Genomic DNA, 27459 nt, shown 5'->3' with positions numbered 1-27459 from the left:
GATTTGTGCTAGTTTATTCTATAATGAATTTGTAAAGCGCCTGGAGCCAATTGATGGGACTCGCGCTATAGAAAAGTTATTTATTATTATTTATTATTATTATTATTTCACTTGCTTCATCCACTGAAACTACGGGTAATCGTCTAAATTTCCTGGTTTTGTCAGGGCGTAACGTAGTCAGGCACAGCCAAGGTAAGATAATTCACAAAAAGAACATGGTTTTCTGGTTGATTTGACACATGCTAATCTTTACATTGAAGTATAATTTGACTTGATTGTGTATGTTAGGAACACACACAAAATCGTTTAAAATCAGAGGTTAAACATTCTGAATAATTCGGAAGGACTGTTTAGACTGTAGGTTTTGGTATTGGTCCAAGTGGAAGAAATTTCTCATCTCGTGTAATCGACTGGACAATTTTGTTCATCGCTCCACGGCTATCGTCAGTTATCTCTCTGACCGGACGCTACGGTCCTACTTTCTTTATTTGGTGTTTAACGTCGTTTTCAACCGTTCAAGGTTATATCGCGACGGGGAAAGGGGGGGGGGGATGGGATAGAGCCACTTGTTAATTGTTTCTTGTTCACAAAAGCACTAATCAAAAAATTGCTCCAGGGGCTTGCAACGTAGTACAATATATGACCTTACTGGGTGAATGCAAGTTTCCAGTATTCTTACATACTGCTTGACTAAAATCTTTACAAACATTGACTATATTCTATACAAGAAACACTTAACAAGGGTAAAAGGAAAAGCAGAATCCGTTAGCCTCTTACGACATGCTGGGGGGCATCGGGTAAATTCTTCCCCCTAACCCGCGGGGGGCCTACAGTCCTACGCGAATCTATCAAAAACAAGAATACAGAGTTATCTCCCATATGTTGTTCGCGAGCAGTATTCGCGAGACGAAAATGACTGCAGATTGGCCGACTTCGACAGTGATCTCCGTTTTGTTCTTCACAGTTATGATAAAGACATCGTTCTAAGGTCAAAACAAGTCGAAATTGATTATCACGTGACACTTTTGCCATATTTAGAGTTGTTTGCACAGTAAATACAGCCGCGAAAAATAGCTCGCTTGAAACTGTCTTACATATCAATTCCTTTGTAATCTAAAAATTACACAACACCATGAAAAATCATTATCGACGATCGCGAATCTGCTAATATCCATAACACATTACGAAAAGATCTAAATATGTAAACAATCGATTTCCTCGCCAGGCAAGGTTAAGGAAAACCAAGGCATCCTGTCAGGGATAGAATGAGCCGAACTCATTTTGACCTGAGGTCAGGATGAAGCTTTACGTTATTGTTTCCACGGGGAGAAAGGTACCTTTAAGTTAAGGGATGTACCGTCCTAAAGAAATAGACGAATTCCGAAAATAACTGTCAATTTTTAAAGGGCAGCAAAGGGTTGTCGTTCCTTAGAAAAAAAGAGGGCTAACAAAACCACGTGACAAAATAGGCCAATTGTTATTGAGTTGCGTGTCTTATACGTGCTCGTGGACAACGTGCAGCAACACGCCGCTCGCTAGTGATTGGCGAACAAGATCACGCGGGTTTGATTGCCCTCTTTTTTTCCCATCAAAAGTTATTTCCGAACATCGTCTAATACTACCGGCACTAGTGGTAAGGCGTCCGCCCCGTGATTGGGAGGTCGTGGGTTCGAACCCCGGCCGGGTCATACCCAAGACTTTAAAATTGGCAATCTAGTGGCTGTTCCGCCTGGCGTCTGGCATTATGGGGTTAGTGCTAGGACTGGTTGGTCCGGTGTCAGAATAATGTGACTGGGTGAGACATGAAGCCTGTGCTGCGACTTCTGTCTTGTGTGTGGCGCACGTTATATGTCAAAGCAGCACCGCCCTGATATGGCCCTTCGTGGTCGGCTGGGCGTTAAGCAAACAAACAAACAAACAAATCGTCTAATACTCGCAAACTTGTCCTGTTTGTAGATTGTATGTGTCCAAGTGGAGGGCTGTTCCCATCCCGTGTAAACGCCAGGACAGTTCTGTGGTGGTTTACATGATCGTTTACAGAGGATTGTCACAAAGATGTGAGTTTGTTTGACAGAAATCGCAGCACAGGCTTCATGTTTCACCCAGTCACATTATTCTGACACTTCTGCCAATTTCAAAGTCTTAGGTATGACCCGGCGAGTAAGGTATTTGGAGATAAGTTGGGTTTTGTAAAGACGTCGTGATTTTAACCTCCCTAAAAAATGGATTGTTGATGCGTAGACAGGTTAGTGTGATTTCGTGTGATTCACGAGGAAATAGCCCTGGCTTAACAGAATTGTGTTTACGAGTTTGAGCAATATAGCTGGTTTTGAGATTGAGAGAGTCACAGCGTATCAAACTAGAAACCAAGGAGGTTGGTTTGCGCTTGTCGTCTTGTTCTGGGAACAAGAACTCCTTATTGAGACGGGTCTCTTAAGGTAAATGAGTTATTATTGTATAATATTGAAGCTTGAATACATAGCTGGAATGTAAATGTTAGTGTAGGCAAAGTGCACTAAATTCTAGTGTGAAGTTTTTAAGAGGATTCTCGTTGAGATTGTATTACGTTTTTGTTGGGGAATTTCTTGAACATAAATGTTGTTACGCATTTATGTTATGTTAAGCTGTTGATGCTATGTATGGTAGTGTCATTAATGGATTAAGTGATCCATGGGTTAAGTATAGCTTGGATATTGATTGTGGACGGAATGACATACATGGAATGATGTCAGAAGTACGTGTGTAATGTTTAGTTGTGAATGTAGAATGAAGAATGAGAGTGTGATCATTATTATGTTTGGATTACGTTAGGTATTTAGTAAATATGGCCAAGAGGGAGAGAAAGGGAAGAATGAACGAGAGAGCTGATACACGACTGTTTAGAAAGAAGAGATGGTTTAAGAGACGTGGGTTAATTCTTTAGGAGTTTCCATGACGGTGTCCGGGCGTTTGAACACACACTGGAGAGTTCGTGACGATGTCAGGACAAGAAGTCACATCGGCGAAGGTGGATGGACGGTGGAGTCCCCATCAACACTGGACGTTGAGACGTACCGGTACTTTTCGCTAAGGGCGAAGTAGTGTTTCTCGGGGAGGAACGTGAGATATGGATAACAGTATCGGCATGGAGGTACAGTGGCACAAGAGTGTGTAAAGGATGGCATGAAGTGAGAACTACGAACTCGTGAGTCTCTGTCAACATCCTCTCTTGTGGAATAACCTAATATTGAAATAGTATGGTTAAAGGCATATGTACTCGATGACTATACACGCTAATTGCTTTACCAACAGCTGGAGACATGCTAAATTAAGTTCCCTGCAAAATATTGTGGTCTAGGACCCCTTCAATGTTGAGATATGTTAATTTTCATTTTGATCTGGATCGTCCTATTTATAGATTTGGCAACACATGTAACGTTGATGCAAGGGAGCTAACACCGCGGCTTTGTTGACATCCTCACTTTTTCAGAGGCTAGAACAAGCTGTAATGCATGTATTATGGTCCGCGCATGGTGACATATCGTCATTATATGGTCTTATGGTGCGTTTGACATCGATTATGGGCAAACTACACTTTGTAAACACGGGAGCGCGTACATATGCCTTTAAGAAAGATTGTTATACTATGTACTCACATGTATTGAGTGATTGCAATATCACTGTGTGAACTGTGCGTTCGTGAATGGTGATTGGTATTGCTGTATTGATGTGAAGAATCGTATTGTTATTTGTGAGGAAATAATAAGTCTGTATCCTCCCAGATTCTGTGTATGAAGTGTGTAGTGCGAAGAGTGAAAGAGTCAGTTTAACTAGATAGGGCAGAGCACGTAGTAATAGAAAATAACTTCTTTATTCGCATATTCCACTTCATGACAGGATAGAAGGTATGTTCAAGGTATCTTACAAATTCATGAAACACAAACAAGTTGCTCCTCGTTGACATGCTCGGAGAATAAAGGTTTGTTTCTCTCTTTTAATTGACGTGGTGTTTTAAGGGGTCAATACAATCTGTATCAATGATAGGGCTGCAATTGCAATCTTGACAGATCTGTCCATATAAGGCACGACGTTCAAGTATAGAACCTTAAGAGAAAGTACTCCAAAAGGAATTATGCGTATACCGGGCATCATTCAGTCTCACAGATACCCACAGACACCCTGCCACCATCATTCACCGGTTTTTAAAAAAACACATCTCCTTTTCAGCCACAATAAATATTTTCTCTCTAATCGTCTCCGACGACAGTCAATTCATCACGGCACAAGTTCAGTCACTATAAACACGGGCGGAACGACAGGCGAAAGAGATATATGCGCGACAACGTACGCGGGTCCCAGCCCCACGCAGCTTCAAGGAGGATGCCTATAATGAGCGCTGAAAGCACTTCTCTCAAGACGGAACGTGGCTGCCAGAATTAGATGTGAATTGCTTTTGAAGAGGGTTCCTATAGTTAAACTAGACTTGCTTTCCATTGGTGCTGCAAAGAAGGGACTCCACCGACGGAATATGGCTGCCGGAAAAGACGAAACTCGATTTCTAACCGTTGTTTCTTGATTCCAAACTAGTCTGAAGAATTTATTTTGTATCAGTACAAGTCGAAAACGTCGCAATAACGTGTGTCGGTAATGAAACAAGCCGAAAAGATCACAGTTAGCCCTACGTGGTCAATATCCATTTTCTGTATTTATGAAAATGTTACCCCTGTCCAAACAAAACTCAAATTCATGATTACACAGCAACAGTCTTAAGCTTCCTTCCGAAGAGCAGTCGCATCAGCAATAAAATCTATGCCATTTTGTCTTATGTTTAAGCTTTGTTTTCATCTTCATAAGAATGTTACCCGTACCCCACACAAATACTACACCCAGACTTGGAGTCCCGACTACATAGGCAACGCCCTTATGCTCCTTCAAGAGCAGTATAAAGCAGCAGCAATGACATCTATGCCAAGTGTTGTTGTTGGTGTTTTGGTTTTGATTTCAACTCCATACGAATTTTACCCCACAAAAGTACTACACCCAAACTTGAAGTCCGAGACTACGTAGGCAACACCCTTAAGCCCCTTGAAGAGCAGTTCGAACTCTGTGCCGATGCTTTGTTGTTAGTGTTTTGGTTTTGATTTCAACTCCATAAGAATTTTACCCCACAAAAGTACTACACCAAACTTGAAGTCCGAGACTACGTAGGCAACACCCTTAAGCCTCTTGAAGAGCAGTACAGCAGTGCAGCAAGGGGAATCAATTCATCGGCAAGGTGGAAGTGTTTGTGGAGAGGTTAGCTAGGACCGGAGGAGCGAGTTAAGGCGATTTGCCGCCTGTCTTGTCTCTGATACGTTCCTCTCACCTCCCGCTTCATATTGACACTGCATGGAAACGCGCGGTCCTCCGGGAACCGGCAAGACTTTCATGTTGCCCTTTTAATGAAGAGATCTACTTTGGGTTAACTAGAAGACGAGGTGGCTGCTTTTTGTTGTTGTCAGGGCTGAGGATGTTTATATATGAGAAGGAAAAATAGTATCTCACATTGTGTCTGTCTCTGTATGTCTGTTTGTCTGTATGTATGTATGTATGTCTGTCTGTCTGTCTGTCTGTCTGTGACGTGTCTCTCTTTCTCTCTCTCTCTCTCTCTCTCTCTCTCTCTCTCTCTTTCTCTCTCTTTCTGTCTCTCTACCTTTCGCATTCTCTTTTAAAGTAAACAAAGATTTAAATGAAGTACACGTGCACAAAAACACACACACACACACACACACACACACACACACACACACACACACACATCAGCCTCTAAGGGCACTTTACCTTAACCTCCCAAAGGCATCTCCTCTGTAACAACCCGCGATATCTAACAAACCGGATGCGCTACGTTGAGCTCACCCTTACTCGATCGCTAAAAGCTCATTACGAGAAATATCATTAAGTGTGATAAAATGCGTCCTTCCTGCGGATGGCATGAAAAATGGCTACCGGCATTTGATTAGCTTCCGTCATCGCGGGAATGATGGGAAGGGGGTCAAAGGCTATGATTTGTGGTGGCCCTCAAGGTCATGTAAAGCCCCGGATGTTAAGTGCATTAGACGTGTTATGGAGAGAAATGGGGTAGGAATCAATAAGGGGCGTCATCGGGTGATTCAGAATCAGTGTAGCTGGCGAAAATCATTTCCAACTGCATTAATTCATTCGGCTGACGTTTAATGGTGATGTTTTTTTTTTTATGCGTTATTTGTGACTGGTAGTGAGCACTGTAAAACAACAACAGACAGAGACACAGGCAAAGACACACGGACAGAGACACAGAAGGCAGACGGACAGGTAGACAGGTAGACAGACAGACAGGCAGACAGACAGGCAGAAACACACACACACACACACACACACACACACACACACACACACACACACACACACACACACACACACACACCGAGCCCCATCCCCACCCCGACATGATTTGTTTTCAAAATGTGTCTTTTCGAACCTTTCATTCACTGCCTATCGATTTGTGATCACAGCAGGGAGATAACTCCTCCTTAATGGTCCCTTGTCATACACCGTTATTGGCCGGCGGAGAGCATTCGTTGAAAAGGGCAATAATCGGCTCTTCTTTTCTTCTTATTAGTTCGAGTCTGTATAGTTCACCCTGGACAATCCTATTACCTCCCTTGGAAGGAAGATTGTCCATTGAGCAATTTGGGAGTCGTTCAATCAACTAATCAGATTATGTAGACAGTAAGTAGATGGGATTTTAAGGCAACGTCCTCGCGGCCTCTAACGAACAGCTAACGTCGGGTTTGTAGGGGTTGTGAAAAAGTGACCTTATCTTGCAAAACCGCTGCCAAACATTGGAGGGACCAATCACTAACGAGGGGTGTGTCGGAAACACGTGTAAATAGTTAAAAAAAATTGTTTTCATGTTTAGTGGCTTTAGTTTTGATATTAAGTTTTGACGCTTTTATGTCGTTGTTATTAAAGGCACACACAGCTTCACGTAAACCATCAGTTTCTGGTCAAAGACACTGTCAGGCTTTTACACACAGTAAAAACACCCTTTCGTTAAAACACTCACCGCTTGAGAGCATCCTTGGTGCCCTCCGTAAAGAGCGAGCATTTTTCAAAGAATTTATTTTTGCGTGACCAGTCGGATTTACAATGAGACAAATCCCGGAAGCAGTTCACGCAAGGTCGTGTTTCCTAAAGCAGGCGAATTTTCTGCATAGTGCTTGCTTTCTTTGAAGCCAACCGCCGCCGATATAAGTTCGTGTGACTCGCAGCCGTTTGTTGAATCACAAACTGACGACTAAATTGTGAAAAAAAAGGAAAGGGGATCACAAGGGTTCACGATGGCTCAGGGGTTAGATAAACCACGAAATCTGGTGTGTGCCGTTTACGCGAGCTAAATAGCCATATATAGGTCTATGTTCAAACAAACTGTTTCATTAAATGCTATTGCAAGTGTGTTCGATAAGGTTAGAACTGCTTTTTTCATCAGAAGATTTACATCGTTCTGTAAACCATTTGAGACGGACTGGGGCTTTAAGTTCTGCCCAATTAAGTAGTTGACCGATGCTCGGGAGATTCTTTGACAAGGGAGTGTCTAAATCTCTATGGCTGGAATGTATGGTTGTATTATTAGCAAAAAGTTCAAAAATATTTGTGATGTGTTATAATGGTTAGTCATTAATGTATATCAGTGGAGAACAAAAATTGGACCAAGAATAGAACCTTGTGGAACACCATATTGTAATGAGAGAGGGAGACAGACATAGATAGACAGACATACAGACAGAGACAGACAAACAGGAAAACAGACGAGAAACGAAGGAGAGAGCAAATTGTCCATGTATGCTGCATTCAGACTCAGGGAAAGACAAACCCTGTGTACTCTGAACAGTCCCATCTCTACCCGACTTTAAACCCAATAACGACACCCATCTTTTAACCTTTTAACGAAGCGTGATCCATGTGACTAAGAGGTGGCCGCATTCATATCCATTCCCGTCGTTCAGTGCGCTTCCGGTCACGGCAAAGACTCATGGGAAGGGCGGCGCACGGATCTCGCGAGATTGTTTGGCGTGGGATGTGATGGTCGGAAAACCCTTAGAACGCCTGATCCATCAGTTTGCGTTTCTTGGTCTCGGGGTAACGGTGTCTTGTGTAGGCGGGTGAGGGTGGGGGTGGGGAGAGAGAGAGAGAGAGAGGGGGGGGGGCACGTTGTCTGCGGGGAGCGTGTGTGTGTGTGTGTGTGTGTGTGTGTGTGTGTGTATGTGTGTGTGTGTGTGTCTGTGACAAACAGACATACAGACAGATACATAAAGATACAGACCACAGAATATCGGATCCATCATGGATATGCGTTGTTGCGCTTTGAGAGACAGGGAGTCAGAGTGTGTGTGTGGGTGTGTGTGTGTTACATACAGACAGACACATAAAGATACATACCACAGTATATCGGATCCATCATTTTTGCATTGTGATATGACAGATTCGGGGATGGGGGATGGCTTGATTGGGATGGTGTGCGTGTGAGTACTTACCTTTCTGGCCGCGGCATATACCAAAAAAAAACTCAACTTGCATGTAAGGAAAGAAGACTATTTTATCTACTTACATAATGAAATAAAATAAATGTATCTCGTCTTCCCTATTCTCAGTTGGACAGTCAGTCATACAGACAGCGGGGCTCCAAAAATGTGCTCGAAATAATACCAATAATTTTTAGACAGTCTCTGTATTTATAAGAATCCAATCTTTAGCAGCTCAGTCTCTAAGACAGCCTTTTGGTACCTGGCCAGACTTTTACTCACCTTTGATGAGGACTTTTGGGAAAGGGGGGGGGGGGGGGTGCGAATGTAGGAAAGGTTTCGACGACCGAGACTTGCCGTTGAAAGAAAACACGCGCAGACACATTTTCATTTAAAATCACTCAGTTTTACACACACACACACAGCTACGCAGCTTATTCTATACACTAAATTAAAAGAATACTTCAAAGCATTTTGTGCGTGTTTCGTTTTAAGAAAAGTACGCGAAAGGCTAGCTTAAAATAAAAATAAAAAGTTACTGCCACAATACTTTCACTGACTTTTTCCCAGTTGATTGCTTTTTCCCAAGAAAAAAATATTCGGTTACGATCCATCTTCGATTTTGGCAGGACAAAAGTTTGACGAGAAACGTCTCCAACGGTTTAGTCCAACTGCGTAATGGGGTTAGTAGGGTGATGGTGGGTCTTTTTCGTGCAGCGTGTTCACACATAAATGAAATCCGTCCGACGTAATATGTACATACTCACTGACAGATTTTAGTTTAACTTCCTCATGCAAGGTGCAGTTAAATGCAATTAGTATAACGGCAGTGGAATATTTTCATTAAAGGAAGCTTTCAAAAAAAGGAGTCACTGAATAGTCACTAGATAGAAATTGGTTTAAACAGTGTTTTATTCAACAATTCATAGATCAACGAATGAACGTACGAACGAAGGATGGAAATTTTAGGCTCACGCCTAATCAATATACAATGAGCACGTTTAGAATCAGCAACAAACTACTGTTTAAGCTTAAATAGCTAAATAGACATTCGTCCTCTGTTCCTTGAAAAGATTCCTTCCATCACCGCCCCCCCCCCTCCCCCCCCCCCCCCCCCCCCCCGCCCCCATCCAGACTCTCCCACCACCCGCCTCCCCAAACACTAGTATCATCCGTCAAGGAAACCGAATTCCGTCTCATACTCCCAGAGCAGTCTAAATCATTGATGAGCAAACAAAGGTTATTGAGTAGATCTTACGACAAGGCAAATACTGTAGTGTGTTTGGCGACAAATACGGAAAAAGTAAGGGAGAAGACTTCTTCCGCGTATTGAAGATTTCTGGACAAACATCCACAGGATGAATGAGGAGAAGGGGAGGAGGAGCTAGGAGGAGGAGGCGGAGGGGGAGGTGGAAACAGATATTTGGGCATTCTCTATTGGACGAATTAATTGCGGCCTAACTGTTTCAGCTGCGTGACCACTGTTCTGGCTTACCAGGGGGGAGGGGGAGGAGATATATGGAGGAGGGGGAGGGGGAGGGGGGTGTGGAGGAAGATATCTGGGCATTCCATGTTGAACGAATTATTGCGGCCTAACTGGTGAAGCCACGTGACCACTGTTCTGGCTTACCAGCCAAGAGGTCATTGCTATGGCCTCTCCTGCAAGCTTTGCATTAGTAGACTGATACATTTGTCATAAATAATGTTTGAAGGTAAACAAACAAAACCCTTCTCTTTTGATCTCTTGCAGGAGGAGAAACAGGAGTGTGTGTGTGAGTGTGTGAGTGTGTGTGTGTGTGTGTGTGTGTGAGTGTGTGTGACTGAGTGTGTGTGAGTGTGTGTGTGTGTGTGTTTTCGTGCGTGTGTGTGTGTGTGTGTGTGTGTGTGTGTGTGTGAGGGAGTGTGTGCGCGCGCGTGTGTGTGTGTGTGTGTGTGTGTGAGTGTGTGTGTGTGTGTGACTGAGTGTGTGTGTGTGTGTGTGTGAGTGTGAGTGTGTATGTGTGTGTGTGTGAGGGTGTGTGTGTGTGTGTGAGGGTGTGTGTGTGTGTGTGTGAGTGTGTGTGTGTGTTTGCTTGCTTGCGTGTGCGTGCGTGTGTGAGTGTGTGTGTGTGTGTGAGTGTGTGTGTGTGAGGGTGTGTGTGTGTGTGAGGGAGGGGGGGTGTGTGTAAGGATATATAAGCATCTTCGTCGTCGACAGATAATTATAATCTATTTGTGTACAAGGAAAACATCTTCTCGTGTTTTAAGGGAAATAATTTTTCTGCAACTCAGGGTTTTTTAACCGATTTATACCGACCGAACAAAAGCAATCAAAAACCAAAATAAAGCAAGGACAAACAAACCAAACGAAAGGAGAAAAGAAGTAATGTTGTGTGCTGTTATTTCCTGACAAATCAGCCCTGCGAAGGAGGTGTTAAAAAAAGCTAATTAAACGCTGCATATGGTGACAAGGCACAGAAGCCCCCGCTGAAAAAGTGTCCATGAGGATATTTTTGTGTGTGTCAACATGATTATGGCAGCAGGGATATTGGCGTGCAAATCATAATACAAGGGGCAACGTAACTTTCTCGCTCAATGTATCAATGTCGGAGTTATTTCTGGCCGAGGTGGCGCAAATGTCAAGGCATTTCGCTTTGCTGTGCAGTTGTAGCATGCTGTTGTGGAAATGGCTGTCTATTCTGTTCTTGGGTTTTACATTTTTTCTTTTTTTCTTTTTTGTTTCTCTCCGGATGACATGATAGATGTGCGTGGGTTGCATGGTGGACGGTCTATCGGTTGAGCTACAAAATCACTGATCACATGCTACTGGTCAGCGGCGGAAAGCTTGACCGAATGACGAAGCTGGTAATATAAAAAAGAAACTAAACTCTGTTCGTCTGATGTGCAGGGCTCAGCCTGGGAGAAAAAGCCAATGGGACATTTGTCCCCCACAACCAAATTCCGACGGGCCATAGTCGAAGGCAAAAAGCCTGTGCACGTTTCTGACCAAAGATGCAAAATGGTGCAATATGGTGCCATCTGAGAAGTACCCGCTATATTCGCACATTAAAAAGTTACGGCAAAAACGTGGTTATAATTTGTGGTCCACACAATACATTTTTTTTTTAAATCAAAACTTTGCACATAAACTGAGAAAGTTTTGGCAAAAACGTAGCACTGAATCATGGACAACAAACCTCAATACACAGCACCCACATACACATTAAAAAAAAAAGGTTTTAAAGCAAACAATAAACAATCTTGTGGAGGAAATCTCACGGACTCTTGAGTCTCATTACAATAGGTTTCGTTAAAGCAGACGACAGCAAAGCTCATTGAACGACGGTTTGGTTTCCGTGTGCGCTGACAGGGATCCACAGACTTTTATTAGCTCACGTGACGACATGTTTGCCAGCAGAAAAAAATGGAGTATTGGAAAAAAGAAAAGTAAGGGGGAATAAAAATGTGGATGAGACCTCATAACAATCGAACACTAACTCTCACAGGTTTCCAGTGCTTTCCGCGCTTCCGTCTTTACAAAATTCTAATTAAAAAAACCGTAAACTAACAAGCCTGTCTTTCATTATTATTAGCTCAGGGAGTTTGCAAAAAGAAAAGAAACCCCAAAAGCGTTCGTCGACTGATTCTTTTCATTCAAGTCTTCGCCGAAGCGCGTGCAAGTCTCGCACTGTTGGTATACAGCACGCGCGCTAGCCTGACGTCATTTGTGTGGAAAGCAGACGGCAGTTTACAACAGGAATCGAGTGGAGAATCGCAGACGACGCTTTTGTGTTATCAACAGTTCTCTCCACTAGACAGGCGGCCTTGATTCGAAGAAAGTTATTCGGTGCAAATTCAGCGTACTCTGCGTGACTGAAGAAAGTTATTCAGTGGAAAATCGCTGCCCTTTATAGGAAGAAAGTTATTCAGTGGAAAATCTCAATCATTAACAATGTTGTGGTCCGAGTTTTTGACATGTGGACTTGTGTTCTCAGCGGTTTCTTTTCAACATGTGCAAGGTGAGTGTTTTTTGTTTGTTTAGTTTTTAAAACATTGTTTTTGTGTTTGTCTTGTACGCTCATTCATATAAAAGTCACGTTTTTCAACTTTGTCTCCTGCAATTGTTTTTGTCAGTCTTATTCAAACAAAAGCCATGCCTTTTAAGGGTTGTTTTTTTTTTGCACACTCAGACTTTCAGTCAGAAATGTTGTTGTTCAGTTTGAGTTTGTGTCGTTCACGTACTTGTCTTGTCGTTTGTCGGCTGTTGTTGTTTCCCTTGAACAATGTTTACATGTCGGGTTTTATTCTTTCACGCTGTTTCTCTTTTAGTAATTCTAATTGTTAGTTTGTCTCATTTAGCTACAAGTCATGTCGTTTATCGGCTAATGTTGTTTTGTTTTTCTTGTCCAACGCTGTTTTTGTCAGTAATTATTATTGTAAGATTCTCATTTACCAAAACGTCTTGCCTCTATTTTGAGTGACCTGCAAACCAACTTGGTGCCATGCCGTGTACGTATTAATCAAAATAAGTGGAAGATTGTTTCCCGATGCGTGTTTTTTTTTTTTAACCTTCGTGGTTTGTGGTGTAGCAAAGTTTGTTCTCGTGTTCTGTCTTCGGTTATTGGTAGTGCGAATTAAAACAGAACCTGTGTAACTGTTTACGTATTAAGTCTGTATCTGGCCCGTTAAACTACAAAAACTTGAATGACTTTATTTTCTCTCCGAAACGCAACAGTTTTCTCGTGACAAGTTTGTCAAGTGTGTGCTTTGAATAGTGTGCTTTGATTTAATGTGCTCATACCATTGCAATAGTCAGTTCAATGATTTTATGCAATATACAATACATCCCTCGTACAATCCAATCCTAGAACACTATTATAAATTAATAATCATATCAAAAACAAAACATGTCGCAGCGTTTAAAACTGGATCCCTATGTGAGAGGAAGAGTACAGCAAAAATACAGAAAAACATGACTTTCTTTCTTCATACCTGATATAACTTATTATTATTTGTTTGTGTTCATTTTTATGTAATTTAGTATCCTACCGATCGTACGTTCTTAAGCAAATCGTACCGCGTGCTTGTTCGTTACAGTTTTTGTTTGTTTGTTTGCTTAACGCCCAGCCGACCACGAAGAGCCATATCAGGGCGGTGCTGCTTTGACATATAACGTGCGCCACACACAAGACAGAAGTCGCAGCACAGGCTTCATGTCTCACCCAGTCACATTATTCTGACACCGGACCAACCAGTCCTAGCACTAACCCCATAATGCCAGACGCAAGGCGGAGCAGCCACTAGATTGCCAATGTTAAAGTCTTAGGTATGACCCGGCCGGGGTTCGAACCCACGACCTCCCGATCACGGGGCGGACGCCTTACCACTAAGCAAATCGTGCCGCGTGCTTCTTCGTTACAGTAAAATGTTCATTTCCCATACTCTTCTTTCAAGAAACGCCTCCAAAATGGAGTTTCATATATACTCTATCTTTAAAAATAACGACGAAAAAAAAATGGCTAAAGCGACTGAAATTAGAACCCTTCTCAGCAACAAGGAAAATTTTATACAATTGTCTATCACCGGCGCCTCTGTAACGGATAATAAAAAGTTTCACCGAACCTCCTCAGAAAGAAGAACAGTACTCTTTCTCTATCACAAGTGTTCCTCTGTAACAAGGCCGGGAAAGTAAAAGTTTCTATTACTGAACCCCCTCAGTAACAAAAACTGTACCTTTTATCAGCAGTTTATCACTGGCGCCTCTCAGTAACAAGAACAACACAGTTTCTCTATCACAAGTATACCCCTCTCTGTAACGGAAGAAATAAAGTTTTTATCTCTGAACCCCCTCAGTAACAAGATCAGTACAGACTCTATCTGACAGCACGATGTTCACGTATGTCTGTCTGACACTGGAAGTCTGCAAACAGATTGCACCGACACTTCTGCGCTTTTGAAAACCAGCCAAAGAACTGTCAACAGTAGCAAAAGCAGCATTGTCGAAACATGCATTCGTGTTTGTATTTGCAACTTTGGCTAAGTCTCAAAATCCCCCGGAGCCTGTGTGTGCCGTGGTTGTAATGGGTTCTAAGCATGCAAGACTGACAGAGCTAGTCGTACAATGTCGACTGAATTCAACAGTTTGTTACCGATTGCACTTGCACTAATCATCAGTTCGGAGCTGATGTTGGTACCGTGATTAATTTAGGCTAAATGTTTACGTTTTCAGACTGCCTGCAAACTCAGTGTACAAGGGATATGAAAATCATGAAGTTAGACAAACTGACTTTGTTCAGCGGGTACTCGTGGGGTGCGCGCGGAGGGTTGGGGGGCATGCCTCTATCGTAACAAAGTTCCAATACTAACGTAGGTGCACGCGTACCATTGGTTGCAAGTAAGTATGAGGAGAGAAGAAAGATGCCGTTTCTGTAAGAGAGGAGAACAAGAACAAGAACAAGAACATCATTTATTCTTCAGGCCTCTAGCCCCTAGAATAGGGTCGTTACAAACAAAAATACAAGTCAAAAGTACATACAGCGGCAAAGCATCACGAAGATACAAAACTAAACACATAAGAGAGGAGACAGAGACAGAGAGAGCGTAATAATGCGTGCGCACTTGCGCGCGTGTGTGTGTACCGTGTGTGTGTGTATGTGTGTGTGTGTTTGTGTGTGTGTGTGTGTTTGTGTGTGTGTGTGTGTGCATGTATGTGTGTGTGTGTGTGTGTGTCTGTGTATATCTGTGCGAGTGTGTGTGTGTGTTTGTGTGTGTGGTCTGTGTGTGTGGTCTGTGTCTGCTGAGTCTCTGTGTCGGTTTGCTTGCTTGATGGCTGGCTTGTTTGGGTGGATCAGTGAAAAGGAAAAGGGAAACACAACTAAGGCCAAAAAAAATAGGTGTGGTTAAGGTAACATAGCCAAAAAAATAGGGTAGGAAGGTAGGCAATCACTTTTTTTTTTTTACTTTTTTTTCTGTGTACAAATTAAACCTACTTGACAGGAAATAAGTGTGCGACTCGAGCGCTTTCGCTTTCATTGCGTTTTCTGCATTCGTTTTCTTGGTTTTTTTTGGACAAATGTAATAAAAAGTTAAAGGGTCGGCCCCTAAAAATAGGGTAGGTCGGGTTACCGTAACCACACCTATTTTTTTTTTTAGGCCTAATGTCCCCGTAAAAGAGGTGCATGTCGATAACAATGCACGCTGTGAAGAATTGGAATGACACACATAAAACACACGGTGTCACTGGGATTGCAGAGAGGATGACGAGATCAACGAGCATTGTTTTACCGCTTGAGCGAAGCAGAAAATGATATAATTCTCTTTTACAGGGATCGGCACACACACACACACACACACACACACACACACACACACACACACACACACGGACAGATAGACACACACGCACACGCACACGTGACACACACGCGCGCATATCTCTAGCATATCACACACACAAATACAAACACGCATACGTACTCACGCACGCACGCACGCGGCACGCACACACACACACACACACACACACACACACACACACACACACACACACACATACACCGCGTTGAGTAAACGATCTCCGATCTTTATGTGACGTGACACGCGTAATCTGAAAACGCTTTGACATTGGTTGACATTAGCAACATTAAGACCAGACCGCCAACGTGACGTGAACCGCCGGAGCTCAAACCGCTGTAAGCAGAGGCAAGCGCGTAACCCTCACACGTAGAGATATCGCAAATTACACGTACAATGAGCACATGTATGCCCATTTGATTACACTCCTTCCGAGTTTCTGAGATGAAGTCCGGATAGCCACGTGTGGAGCTTGGAGCAACGGTTGTGAGATCTGGCCTGGGGCCTGTTTCATTGGCCTCTAACACAGTCAGTCACCTAGTATACAGCTGAACGAATGAAATGCAGTAATCCGACGAAATCGGGTTTCATAAAAAAAAGATTTCAGTCAGCTGGCTGTGCCTCTTCGCACGGGGAGTTGCCCGATTACAGTTCCCCCCCTCCCCACACACCTCAGCACCACTGTGACGTTCGGACAACCGCAGTCGGGTGACGAAGCGTTGGCCCTACTGTCAGTGTGATCACAGTGAGTCCATGGAACCGGCTCCACGTCGTCTTTCTTGGCTACTCGTAGAGCGGGCATGAGTGCAGCAGATGTTCTGTTGTCTGTTGTCTGTTGGTTGCCTGAGTCCCGCAGGGCCACTGCTCCGTATCGACGATGATAGATGTTTGTTGTCCTACAGGTTTTGCCTATTAAGGATTGCCCCGTATGGCCGATGTGGCGTTTTAAGTACTAATCGGTTATACAAGCATGCGCAATCAGTGCAATCGTATACGTTACGCACACAGCCATGCGTTATCGGTTACATGCGCAAGTCCCGGTAATGACTGAGCAGAGCGATCATATTATAAGTTACACAATGGTGTGTGTGTGTGTGTGTGTGTGTGTGTGTGGAGGGGGGTATGGCGACGTTCAGGAACGGTCTTGATCAGATATAAGTTACATGATGCAAGAAATAACGACAAAGCAGCACTGTTGTATATTTACGTGTACTTACTAAATCCTCTTCGCTCTTGTGGAGCATAGGGCCCCAAAACTGTCCTCCTCTTCCTCCGTATTCTTGGCACAAAGGGTCAAAAATCCGAAAAATAAGGCCTTGTTTTCGAGAAATAAGGCCTTATTTTGAAAATAAGTCCTTACATCTTCACGGTCATAAAAAAATGAGGGCGTAAAGAAATAATTTGGAATTTTTCACCCTTTGTGCCAAGAATACCTCCGGTCTCTGGCTGTTCTGTTTGCCTCCTCCCAGGAGGCGGTTTCATGGACTCGCGGTGGTCACACTGACAGTCGGACCACCAACTGCGGTTGTCCGTACGTGGTTCTGGGGGAGGGTAGCTCTGTAATCGGGCAACTCCTCGTGCGAAGACGCACGGCATAGTCCGCCGAATGAAATCTTTTTTTACACCCCCGGTATAGGGGTGTGTATAGGTTTCGGTCGATGTGTTTGTTTGTTTGTTTGTTTGTTTGTTTGTTTGTTTGTGTGTTTGTTTGTGTTCGCAAGTAGATCTCAAGAATGAACGGACCGATCGTCACCAAACTTGGTGAACAGGTTCTATACATTCCTGAGACGGTCCTTACAAAAATTGGGACCAGTCAAACACACGGTTAGGGAGTTATTGGTGGATTTTGGTTTTTGGGGGGGATCAACTACGGCATAACTCTTCCTTATCTTCTCCATGTTTTCAGCGTTTACCTCCCTTCCTTCGTATGGTGCACTATAGTATGAGGGGGCATCTTCGGATATTCCCGGCGTTCTGTTACTATTTTTAGAAGGTCACCGCAGTGTCCAGAACGTAAATTGGACCCGTAAATTATCCTCACTGTAAAAGTGCAAAGGTCGAATCAATTTATAGCCACGCGAAAAATACACTGTCATCTATCTCTCTATATATACGGCTTCTCTGTGTTTGTGTGTGTGTGTGTGTGTGTCTCTCTCTATGTGGGCAACACCTGTGGATTGTTCAGTTCTGTTTGTGATGTGGTCTGGCGGCTTTTGTGTATTTGTATGTACTGGCCTTCCTTTGAGAAGCCATAACAGTTCAAAAGGGCTTAGAGATAAGCTCTAAATTGCTCAATCCTGAGCAGTGAGAATGGTTATTTCCCTTTGACCAACGGGGGTGTTTTTCCTATCGGAGGAATTTCTTGTTGTATGAAACCCGATGTTGTGGGATTACTGCATTTTACTCGTTCAACTGCAGTTGACCGACTGTGTTGCTGGCCCATGGAACTCATCCTAGGTGTGACCGGTGACTTTCGAATCGTCAAGCAGACACACTTTGCTTTGGGCGTCCTCCTATTCGCTTTTCTAGAGGATTCCAGTCAAGCGAATGTCCGGTGAAATTTGACTGGCTCTTCCGCAATAATGATGTGTCCCACACATCGCCACTTCTTCTCCTGATCTAGACTGCACTAGGTTCTTGATGGGTCCTCTTCCACAGGTCGAGGTTTGGCAGCACGATCGTAAACTGGAAGTTAAAACCATCTTAGAAGAAACGGCAACTTCGAAGCACGACTATCACAAGTTGCAGAATGATGCGTGTGTGTGTGTGTGTGTGTGTTTGTGTGTGTGTGTGTGTTTGTGTGTGTGTGTTTGTGTGTGTGTGTGGGGGGGGGTTAAGGTGTCTGTGTGTGTGTGTGGATTTGTGGGTGTTAGTTGTGACGGTTTGTTTGATCTTTTAGTTGTTGGTTTTTGATGACGTGTGACATTCACTCTCAACGTTTTCAGTGGTAGCAGTTGCCAATGTGGGACAAGTTTTGCTAATTTGCTACCATATTGTGTTGTTGGCTTGTTTGTTTTGATTTTGTCGAGGGATGGGGGAGGGGGGGTGCGATTTTTGTTTGGATTGGTGGTTGTTCTGCCAGCAAAAAGTTCAGGTCTAATCCTCTTCAAAATCGCGTTGTGACTTTAATGTGGCTAATAGCGTTGAAGGTGCGTGAGAACCGAAATTCGATTTTTTTAAATCTAAGACAGGTCGCTTTGCGTGACTGTTCGTTTCAGGTTGTTGTCATGCGGAATGGAGATTTGTCTTCTGAAGTCGTCGAAGTGTCGATTAGCTGGTGTGTTTGTGTGTGGGGTGTGTGTGTGTGTGTGTGTGTGTGTGTGTGTGTGTGTGTGTGTGTGTGTGTGTATGTGTGTGAGAGACTAGAGAGAGAGAGAGAGAGAGAGAGACACACACACACACACACACACACACACACACACACACACACACACACTGACACACACTGACACACACACACACACACACACACATATTTTGTTTTTAACCTGTACGAGTTATCGTCTTATTTCCCTCTCGCTGTCTCTGTCTCTAACTCTGTCTCTTACTCTGTGTCTGTGTCTGTGAGTCTCTCTATCTCATTCTATTGCTCTCTCTGTCTCGCTCTCCTATCTTGCTTGAATTTCTGTTAGAACGCTTGGGGTATATCTTTTTAAATATTAAAATGTTTCCGTTTACCAATAAAGGAAGATAGAACAACCATAATGTTTAATCACTACCTATAGTTAGACTTGTCGAATCTTTTTTTCTGAGGAGCTGACAACCTGCAAAAGGTGGCTAGGAACAAGAGAAGACAGTATCGCATGAAAATAATAACGTAACTTTAAAGTAAACTGAATCCTGACTAAACACCCTCACAGCTGACGCTTACTGCGAATGCTCTTTTAAAATGTGAAAGAAGAGTGCGTGACATAAGAGTAGCGTATCGTAACCTTGACGTGACCTTTTTTAACGACCACACCTACATTAACCTTTTGTGGCTTACGAGAAGTTCGTAGACTCCCGTTGACTGATGGAATTATCTTCTGCTACGCACGATAATGGCATTTTCAAGATTTCTAATGAAATAATTGGTGTTATTTTGACCTCTAGTGCCTAGTGAAAGACCACGCCCCTTCATGTATTCTGTTCCAGAACCTTTTGAAAATAGCACACAATATTTGATGTGCTAATAAGGGGTGCTCAGCTTTCGCTTACTTTTTGTACAGCCAAATCAGGCAGTTCGTTTATTGTACGTAAAACATGTAGTATATACGTGTAGATTTTTGTTTTTATTGTGGATTAATATTTTACATACATTTTTTTTCATTTATTGCACTTAGGCTGGGACGATGAGTGACTCTAATATGTTCAGTTGATGAAGGCAAAACAGAGTTCGGGATGTTTCGTGTATATTGAACGTATGTCGTTAATGTACACAGTGACCTTGACCTTTCCGTGTTAGTGTGTGTGTGTGTGTGTGTGTGTGTGTGTGTGTGTGTGTGTGTGTGTGTGTGTGTGTGTGTGTGTGTGAGTGTGTGTGTGTGTGTGTGTATACGTGTGTGTGTAGTGTGTGTGTGTGTGTGTGTGTGTGTGCGTGCGTGTTGTGTGTGTTTTTGTCCGTTCGGTCTGCCTGTCTACATGACTTTGCATGCAAGTGTGCACGTTTGTAAATACTCCTGTTTGTGTGAAAGCACGCACATTCACAAGCACGCATGTCTCTGAACCGCATGTTCACTCGTGCGTTTCCGTGTCTGCACGCATGGACGCGCACCAATGCGTACATCGTCTGATTCCGCGCTCGTCTCTTCCTCCTCTCCTTCCTGTCAGCGTACAACAGATACGCCGACTGAAACTTGACACAGAACAGATGAACGTTGAAGACACAGTCCTTCAGGCTGTTAAACAATGTCGCTCACCATCTGAGATCTGCGCAGGATTAGACCATTCCTACACTTAGACCATTCCTACCAAATTCATTCACCCAGAAAGTCCCATTGCATCAAGCGTGAACGACATAATGATGGCGCCCCTGACACCGAACAATCACCAAAGGGTACTGACGTTCTTTCACAAAGAGGATTTCCCTACCTAGAATTCCCTGCGATCTAGTGCATTTGAAGACTTGTTTTTTTGTGTGTGCGATGACGCCCTATGCTCGGTTTATTATATAAAGGGAAGCAACCGCTTGCAAGCGGGCGTCGACACAGCCAATGACGAGTGAGGAGTACTTGTGCGATGATCCACTTGTAGTCCAAGCTAATGGATATGGTCTTATATATCACACACGTCAAAAGCCTGTCCAGATCTGAAAGGGTGGACCACACTGTGTACACGTGGAGGACTGTGGCTTTAAGATCAAGAGGCGAAGAAGTGGAAATGTCACGGTCGATGGAACAAAGGGGAGCTAATTATCGGGTCGATACCCCGGGTAGAATTTTGCCACGCTCCTCATCATCCGTCATTATCGCTGGCTTCCTCGCCTGGTTTCGCTACTTGCTGGGAATTGTGAATCATTCTCATTGACTGGGATGAAAGGGTTAGAGAGGGGGGGGGGGGGTAATGGGTGTGGTGCTGGTGGTGCATGGGAGGAAATTTAGAAATAAAAGCGGTGAAGGTTAATGATGTGGTGTTGTCTTGGTGTCAAGGGAAAGTTAGTGAATAATTATGGTTGGTTGTGTTGGGGTAGGGGCGGAAAGGGGGAGGAGGGGGGGTGGGGCGGAGAGATAGCGAGAGGGAGTATATGTGTGTGTGTATGGTTGTGTTTGTTAATCCTTCTCATTGAATGAGGGTATGTGTGGGCGTGGTTGTGGTGTTGGCACAAAAACGGTGAAGGTCAATTTTGTTGTGTTGTCGTGGTTGGTTGATGTAGCTGCAAGCGGGAGGGTTGAGCGAAGGATATTTTAGGGATGGGAGAGAGAGAGAGAGAGAGAGAGAGAGAGAGAGAGAGAGAGAGAGAGAGATCTAATGTAACCTTACCTACAAATAACTTAGTTTTGAAACATGCCACACTTTAAATGTACAGTTTAAAGGTGCTTCCCAAGAAAACAGATAGATGCAACGTTTTGAAATATATACCCCCCATCCCAAAGTCCCTTACTCAACTCAACTCAAATTTTATTGGCTTCAATTTTCATAGAAGAATTTGTCTTGCGCTTGGGAGAAAGTAAGAGTATAACATATAAAAACAGCATTCATATCACATTTCATGTATCACACACAGTAATCACTAGTATAAGCCTATAATTATCACATTTGTACCTGTATCATACATGCAAATAAATAGTATCACATTTCCACGTATCACACACAATATATACATTACATAACAAACAGCAAGCTTCCATCTCCCGCGCCCCCCCCCCCTCCCACACACACACATCCTCGCACGTGCGCCGACTCCACACAAACGACACCATCAGTCCACCAACTAAAATGCACAATAACCAGCAGTGGGCACATAACACTCAACACGTGCTCAACCAGACCTGCCAACCAAAACAATAACAGAAACAAAAACAAGGACTGGGCACAACATTCACACGCGTGTGACCTACTTACATCAAGTGCCTGTGATCTATAAATAACAATGATTGCGTTTAAAGTAAAACATGAATAATGCCGATGTTTTCTAACAATGAATACATAACAACTAAGATAAGAATGTATGTGCTTTCATAATATGATTATTTTATAAAACACAGTGGGGAAATTTGGAAAATAATTTTTATACGAAACTGCGCACATCGAGTCGAGCTCTGTAGCGTGTGTGTTCGGAGGCAGGAGACACACATGGCTGTGGATATTAATTGTTCGGTGACACCGGCTCAAAAACATGTGCAATGTAGAATTAAGTTCATGAGTCTGTTTTGTGCTTGTTTGTTTGGCTTGTATGCTTGTTTCAGGAATTGAAAATCGCAAATGTATAAAAAAAATATTAAAAAAATATAAACTAAACTAAACACCAAAGATACCTCAAATCCAATGCAAATCCACTTGGAATCAGTGGGCGGATCAGCGCAGATTTAATTTCCTGTTCACACCCCCTCCGCGTATGGCGCGTGAATAATTAAGCAGAGAAAAAAATTAATAGGCTGCCAATCAATCATGTAAGTGTGGAGAAAGCTAGAGGCAATCTATTGAACATATCGCCCCTCGTGGTCACGGTCCAGTGGAAGAAAAGGAAGTTTCACGCATCAGCGAGCACGCGCTGAGATGAGAATATAGCGCGCGTGAGAAAAACGTGCACTTGCTCGAGACGAGCCTCTCAGAGCGAGGCGGGGTGGGGTGAATTGGTCGGAGTTTTTATAGTATTTGTGGGGGATGATTTACCGGCCATGGCGGGGAATAAAGTAATAACGATAATGAAAGAAAGTCGAGCGCGAGATTAATCAAAAGTGCCCCCTACTTTTGGTCACGGCATGCCTCGATCCATCGCTGTAGCTACTCGAGGCACGCGACGAGGGACTGATACAGTGATAGGTGAAGATAGTTCTGAAGAGAGAAAACGGTGGAGAAGAAAAGTAGAACTGGACTGAGTGGGTGGGAGTGGTTGATTTGGGGGGGGGGTAGTTCTTGGAATATCAACATTGGTAGATTTTAAACTGTCTGTTACCACCATTAACGTACATACAAACAAGCAAATCATCATCATCATTCACTTGACTGGGATAGTCGGTACGGGAGGAGGGGGGGGGGGGGGGAGAAGAAGCAGAAAGCCTTCTCCAGGCTGTTCTTGTCGGGGGCAGTGGACAGAAGGTCAGGAAAGCTCGACTGTGACCATTATTTGACGTTGTCGGACAATCCCTTTGGTTGTCTCCCGCGTCTGCGTCCTCCCTCGACGATGCAAACACATACATGCATGTAAAACGAAACAAAACAAAACCCAGACAAGCAAACACACAGACAGATGAATAGGTTGATTTAAAGGCGGGCAAACTGAAAATGACATATTTTTCTCTTTTTTTCTCTTTTTTGTGTAAGTTGTGCCCACACTGCGTGTGATCATGATTTGCTTATTGGCACCAGCCGCACGTGCGGGCTTTCAACTGTTCATTAGCGTTGTGTGTAGATATTGTCAGCTCTCCCAGGTAGAGCGGCAGTCGGATTATGTCAATACACAGACAGCATAACGGTCCCACGCCCCCCCCCCTCCCCCCTTCGACCGACCAACTTCAAGTTACCACCCCGAACCGCTAATACCATCCTGTTTCTCCTTTGTGCTTCATTTCATCGATTGTGTGGTGAAATCATCAGCTTTTCCTTATTCCTCTTTTCTTTTCAGATCAACATGAAACATGAATACACGCATGCAGGAAAAAAAAATATGGGTAGCGCCGTATACTGTATGGCAGCTCGCTTTCCCCAGGGAGAAAGCAGCCCGAATTTCCATGAGGGTAACCTCACTGGAGTATAAATCTTATCCAATCCAATCCTATCCAATCCAAGTCTTTTGCATACATGTCTGTCAATCTGTCAGCAATCCTTTCGATTGGTCTGTTATTCTCTCATGAAGCCTGGCAGGTCTGACTGACTGTCTTACTGTCTGTCTGCCTGTCTGTAATTCTGTCTGTCTGTCTGTATGTATGTCTGTTTGTTTATTTGTTTGTTTGTCTGTCTGTCTCTGCCTCTCCGTCTGTGCCATTCTGTCTTCTTTTCCCTCTCCTAAAATTCTATTCTGATATCGTGTGACAAAATGTAGAACATGTCCATATCTTCTCTCGAAACGACTATCTATTTCCTCGGTTCTTACACTACCTTCCTTTTCTGAAGAGGGACCGGTCTGTGTGACAAATGGGGGGGGGGGGGGGGGGGGGGGGGGGGGCAGGAGGAGCTTTGGATGGTGAGAGAAAGCGACATATACTTTTTTTCTTGACATTTTCGTCAGCAAATTTATTCGGCTGGTGTCTGATGAGAACCGTAGCGAAGCAAATTTGCTTTGCTTAGAACCCCTCTAAATTCACAGAAAGCGTCAAGGAGCACAAAGTGCGGTTGAATATTGCATAAAAAGTTAGAATTTTCAGCACACTCTTCTCTCAGTAATCCGCCAGAAATAAAACAAACATTATTGTCTGCGAAAGATCAACAGAGACGGGAAACAGCGTTCCCATCTGTAAAAGTGACACTCGAGGCCTTCCATAGTCGGGGATGAAACTAGTACACCGCACGTTATTTGAACAAGCGGTACAATTCAAGACAAGTTTCCCAAATTGACTCTCTCCGTTAACAGACCGCAATGTAGTTCTGCTCCTTCAACATAAAAATAAAGTCTACAAAATGAATCGAATTTTAAAGGTACTGAACTTGTCAAATTCAGGTGCACGGAGCCCCTGGGGCTTTTAGTCATACCTCAGGCAGCTATCCGTTAGAAGAACTACCAAGTTTCATTGACTTGCACCCAAAGAGTCAAGAACTGCGATTTTTTTACGAATTAATTTCGTACTCGGACCCGGCTGGTCTTGACCTATTTTTGGATCTAAATTTAGATCAGGTAGATCACCACATCATGCACAAAAAGACACGTCACTAAAGCAAACTATGTCAGACGTCATCATGAGTTTGTGTAAAACAAAATGGAGGCCGGAATCACTCAAGTTGAATCGAACTCCGACCAAACACCAACGTAATAACTAGGTTAATTTATGCACTCGCGTGAACAAGAAACTGTCGAGCTTCACAGATGTCGTCGTTGGGTAGTTTTGGGTTTGTTTTACTACCATAGGAGGATTTTTGAACTGTAAATGCACTCAGCTGCAACAAAAACGCAAAACGAAGGCGGTGAGCTGCACTGTGCCTTTAAAGTGAAAATTGTCGCTTTAATTTTTTCGTAATTTAATTTGAATACAGTGTCAACACACTGGATCGGTTCTCTCAGTCCGTCAAGTTTTATACCTTGCAACAACTTGCTTGAATATAGGACACTATCCTTGAACATTACAGAGTGAGCTTTGTACATGTACACTCAAAGAAACAACAGAGCTTCACACTCTGCACGTGCCCAGAAAAAGTTTTTTTGTTTTTACATTTAGTCAAGTTTTGACTAAATGTTTTAACGTAGAGGGGGGAATCAAGACGAGGGTGTGGTGTATGTGTGTGTGTGTGTGTGTGTGTGTGTGTGTGTGTGTGTGTGTGTGTGTGTGGTGTATGTGTGTGTGTGTCTGTCTGTCTGTCTGTCTGTGCGTGTGTGTGTGTAGAGCGATTCAGACTAAACTACTGGACCAATCTTTATGAAATTTTACATGAGAGTTCCTGGGAATGATATCCCCGGAGGTTTTTTTCATTTTTTCGATAAATGTCTTTTATGACGTCATATCCGGCTTTTTGTAAAAGTTGAGGCGGCACTGTCACACCCTCATTTTTCAATCAAATTGATTGAAATTTTGGCCAAGCAATCTTCGACGAAGGCCGGAATTCGGTATTGCATTTCAGCTTGGTGGCTTAAAAATTAATTGATGACTTTGGTCATTAAAAATCTGAAAATTGTACAAAAACTTTTTTTTTTTAAACGATCCAAATTTACGTTCATCTTATTCTTTATCATGTTCTGATTCCAAAAACATATAAATATGTTTTATTTGGATTAAAAACAAGCGCTGAAAATTAAAAATATAAAAATTATGATCAAAATTAAATTTCCGAAATCGATTTAAAAACAATTTCATCTTATTTCTTGTCGGTTCCTGATTCCAAAAACATATAGATATGATATGTTTGGATTAAAAACACGCTCAGAAAGTTAAAACGAAGAGAGGTACAGTAAAGCGTGCTATGAAGCACAGCGCAACCGCTACCGCGCCAAACAGGCTCGTCACTTTCACTGCCTTTTGCACTAGCGGCGGACTACGTTCAGTTTCATTCTGTGAGTTCCACAGCTTGACTAAATGTAGTAATTTCGCCTTACGCGACTTGTTTAGACCTGAATTTATCTCATATCTGGAGGTTTTTAAAATGGTCTACATTGTACTGTGGCAGGAATTTCGTAGAGAGGATGCTCTTGTGCTTCAGAGGATTCCAGCACACTGCAGTGTCAAGGGAACTGAGATGGCCGACCGCTTAGACAGGGCATAACCTGAGAAAGCTCGAGAGTAATTGAAGACTAGTGTCATCTCAAAGACGTTGGATTGAAGGCTCGTAATATTCTAAGAAAACTGTTTTGAGAATTACCGACACGAAAGTGCACAGTAACAATTTCATTCGCCACAAAAAGTGTTCGTTGTGTGCACTTTGTCCACTTTGAAAACATAATTTATGTGTTTCTTTGTTTCACAATCATATTGGCAGCTAATATAAATGGCAACCCCAATATATCAAAATATCAATCCAAAACAAGATTCTAAAAATAGTAGCCACAACGAGGAAATCGAGCTTGAAAACGCTTCTGGCAAAACTTTCATCGTAAACAAAACCGATTAAAGCAACATTCCTGCTCCTAGTAGGAGTCCCAGTGGAGGGATGGTCTCATTCCATGTAAAAACCTGGGGAAATCTGAGAGAGTTCTCAGACCTGTTTTAACAGCGAAACTGTGTCTTTAAAAAAGACAGTTAGACGGAAGTGCTATTACGAACGTCGGTCTTGGGAGACGCCATTGCCTAATTTACGAAATTGAGTTTTGAGGAAAAACAGCGTGTAA

At 43.1% G+C, this 27459-nt stretch overlaps 1 protein-coding gene and 2 long non-coding RNA genes across 3 annotated transcripts in view; 2 read left to right on the top strand and 1 right to left on the bottom strand.

Annotated features, from left to right (window-relative positions):
• LOC138948979 (uncharacterized) overlaps positions 1-27459 on the bottom strand; it is a 411010-nt gene that overhangs the window by 85395 nt on the left and 298156 nt on the right. The gene's annotated exons all lie outside the window — the stretch shown is intronic.
• On the top strand, positions 1626-3753 carry LOC138948980 (uncharacterized). Its single transcript, XR_011450136.1, has 2 exons — positions 1626-2438; positions 2924-3753. It is a non-coding gene; the product is annotated as an uncharacterized lncRNA (long non-coding RNA).
• Positions 12166-27459, top strand: part of LOC138948967 (protein lev-9-like) — a 93982-nt gene continuing 78688 nt past the window's right edge. The window contains exon 1 of the mRNA XM_070320652.1: positions 12166-12517. Within this exon, the coding sequence (XP_070176753.1) occupies positions 12451-12517 (67 nt within the window). The 5' untranslated portion in view covers positions 12166-12450. The remainder of the gene's footprint in view (positions 12518-27459) is intronic.

This window comes from Littorina saxatilis, linkage group LG15 (genome assembly GCF_037325665.1).
Source record: "Littorina saxatilis isolate snail1 linkage group LG15, US_GU_Lsax_2.0, whole genome shotgun sequence".
Taxonomy (NCBI): Eukaryota; Metazoa; Mollusca; class Gastropoda; order Littorinimorpha; family Littorinidae; genus Littorina; species Littorina saxatilis.
Note: the sequence above shows the minus strand (reverse complement) of the source record. Positions and strands in the feature narration are given on the sequence as shown.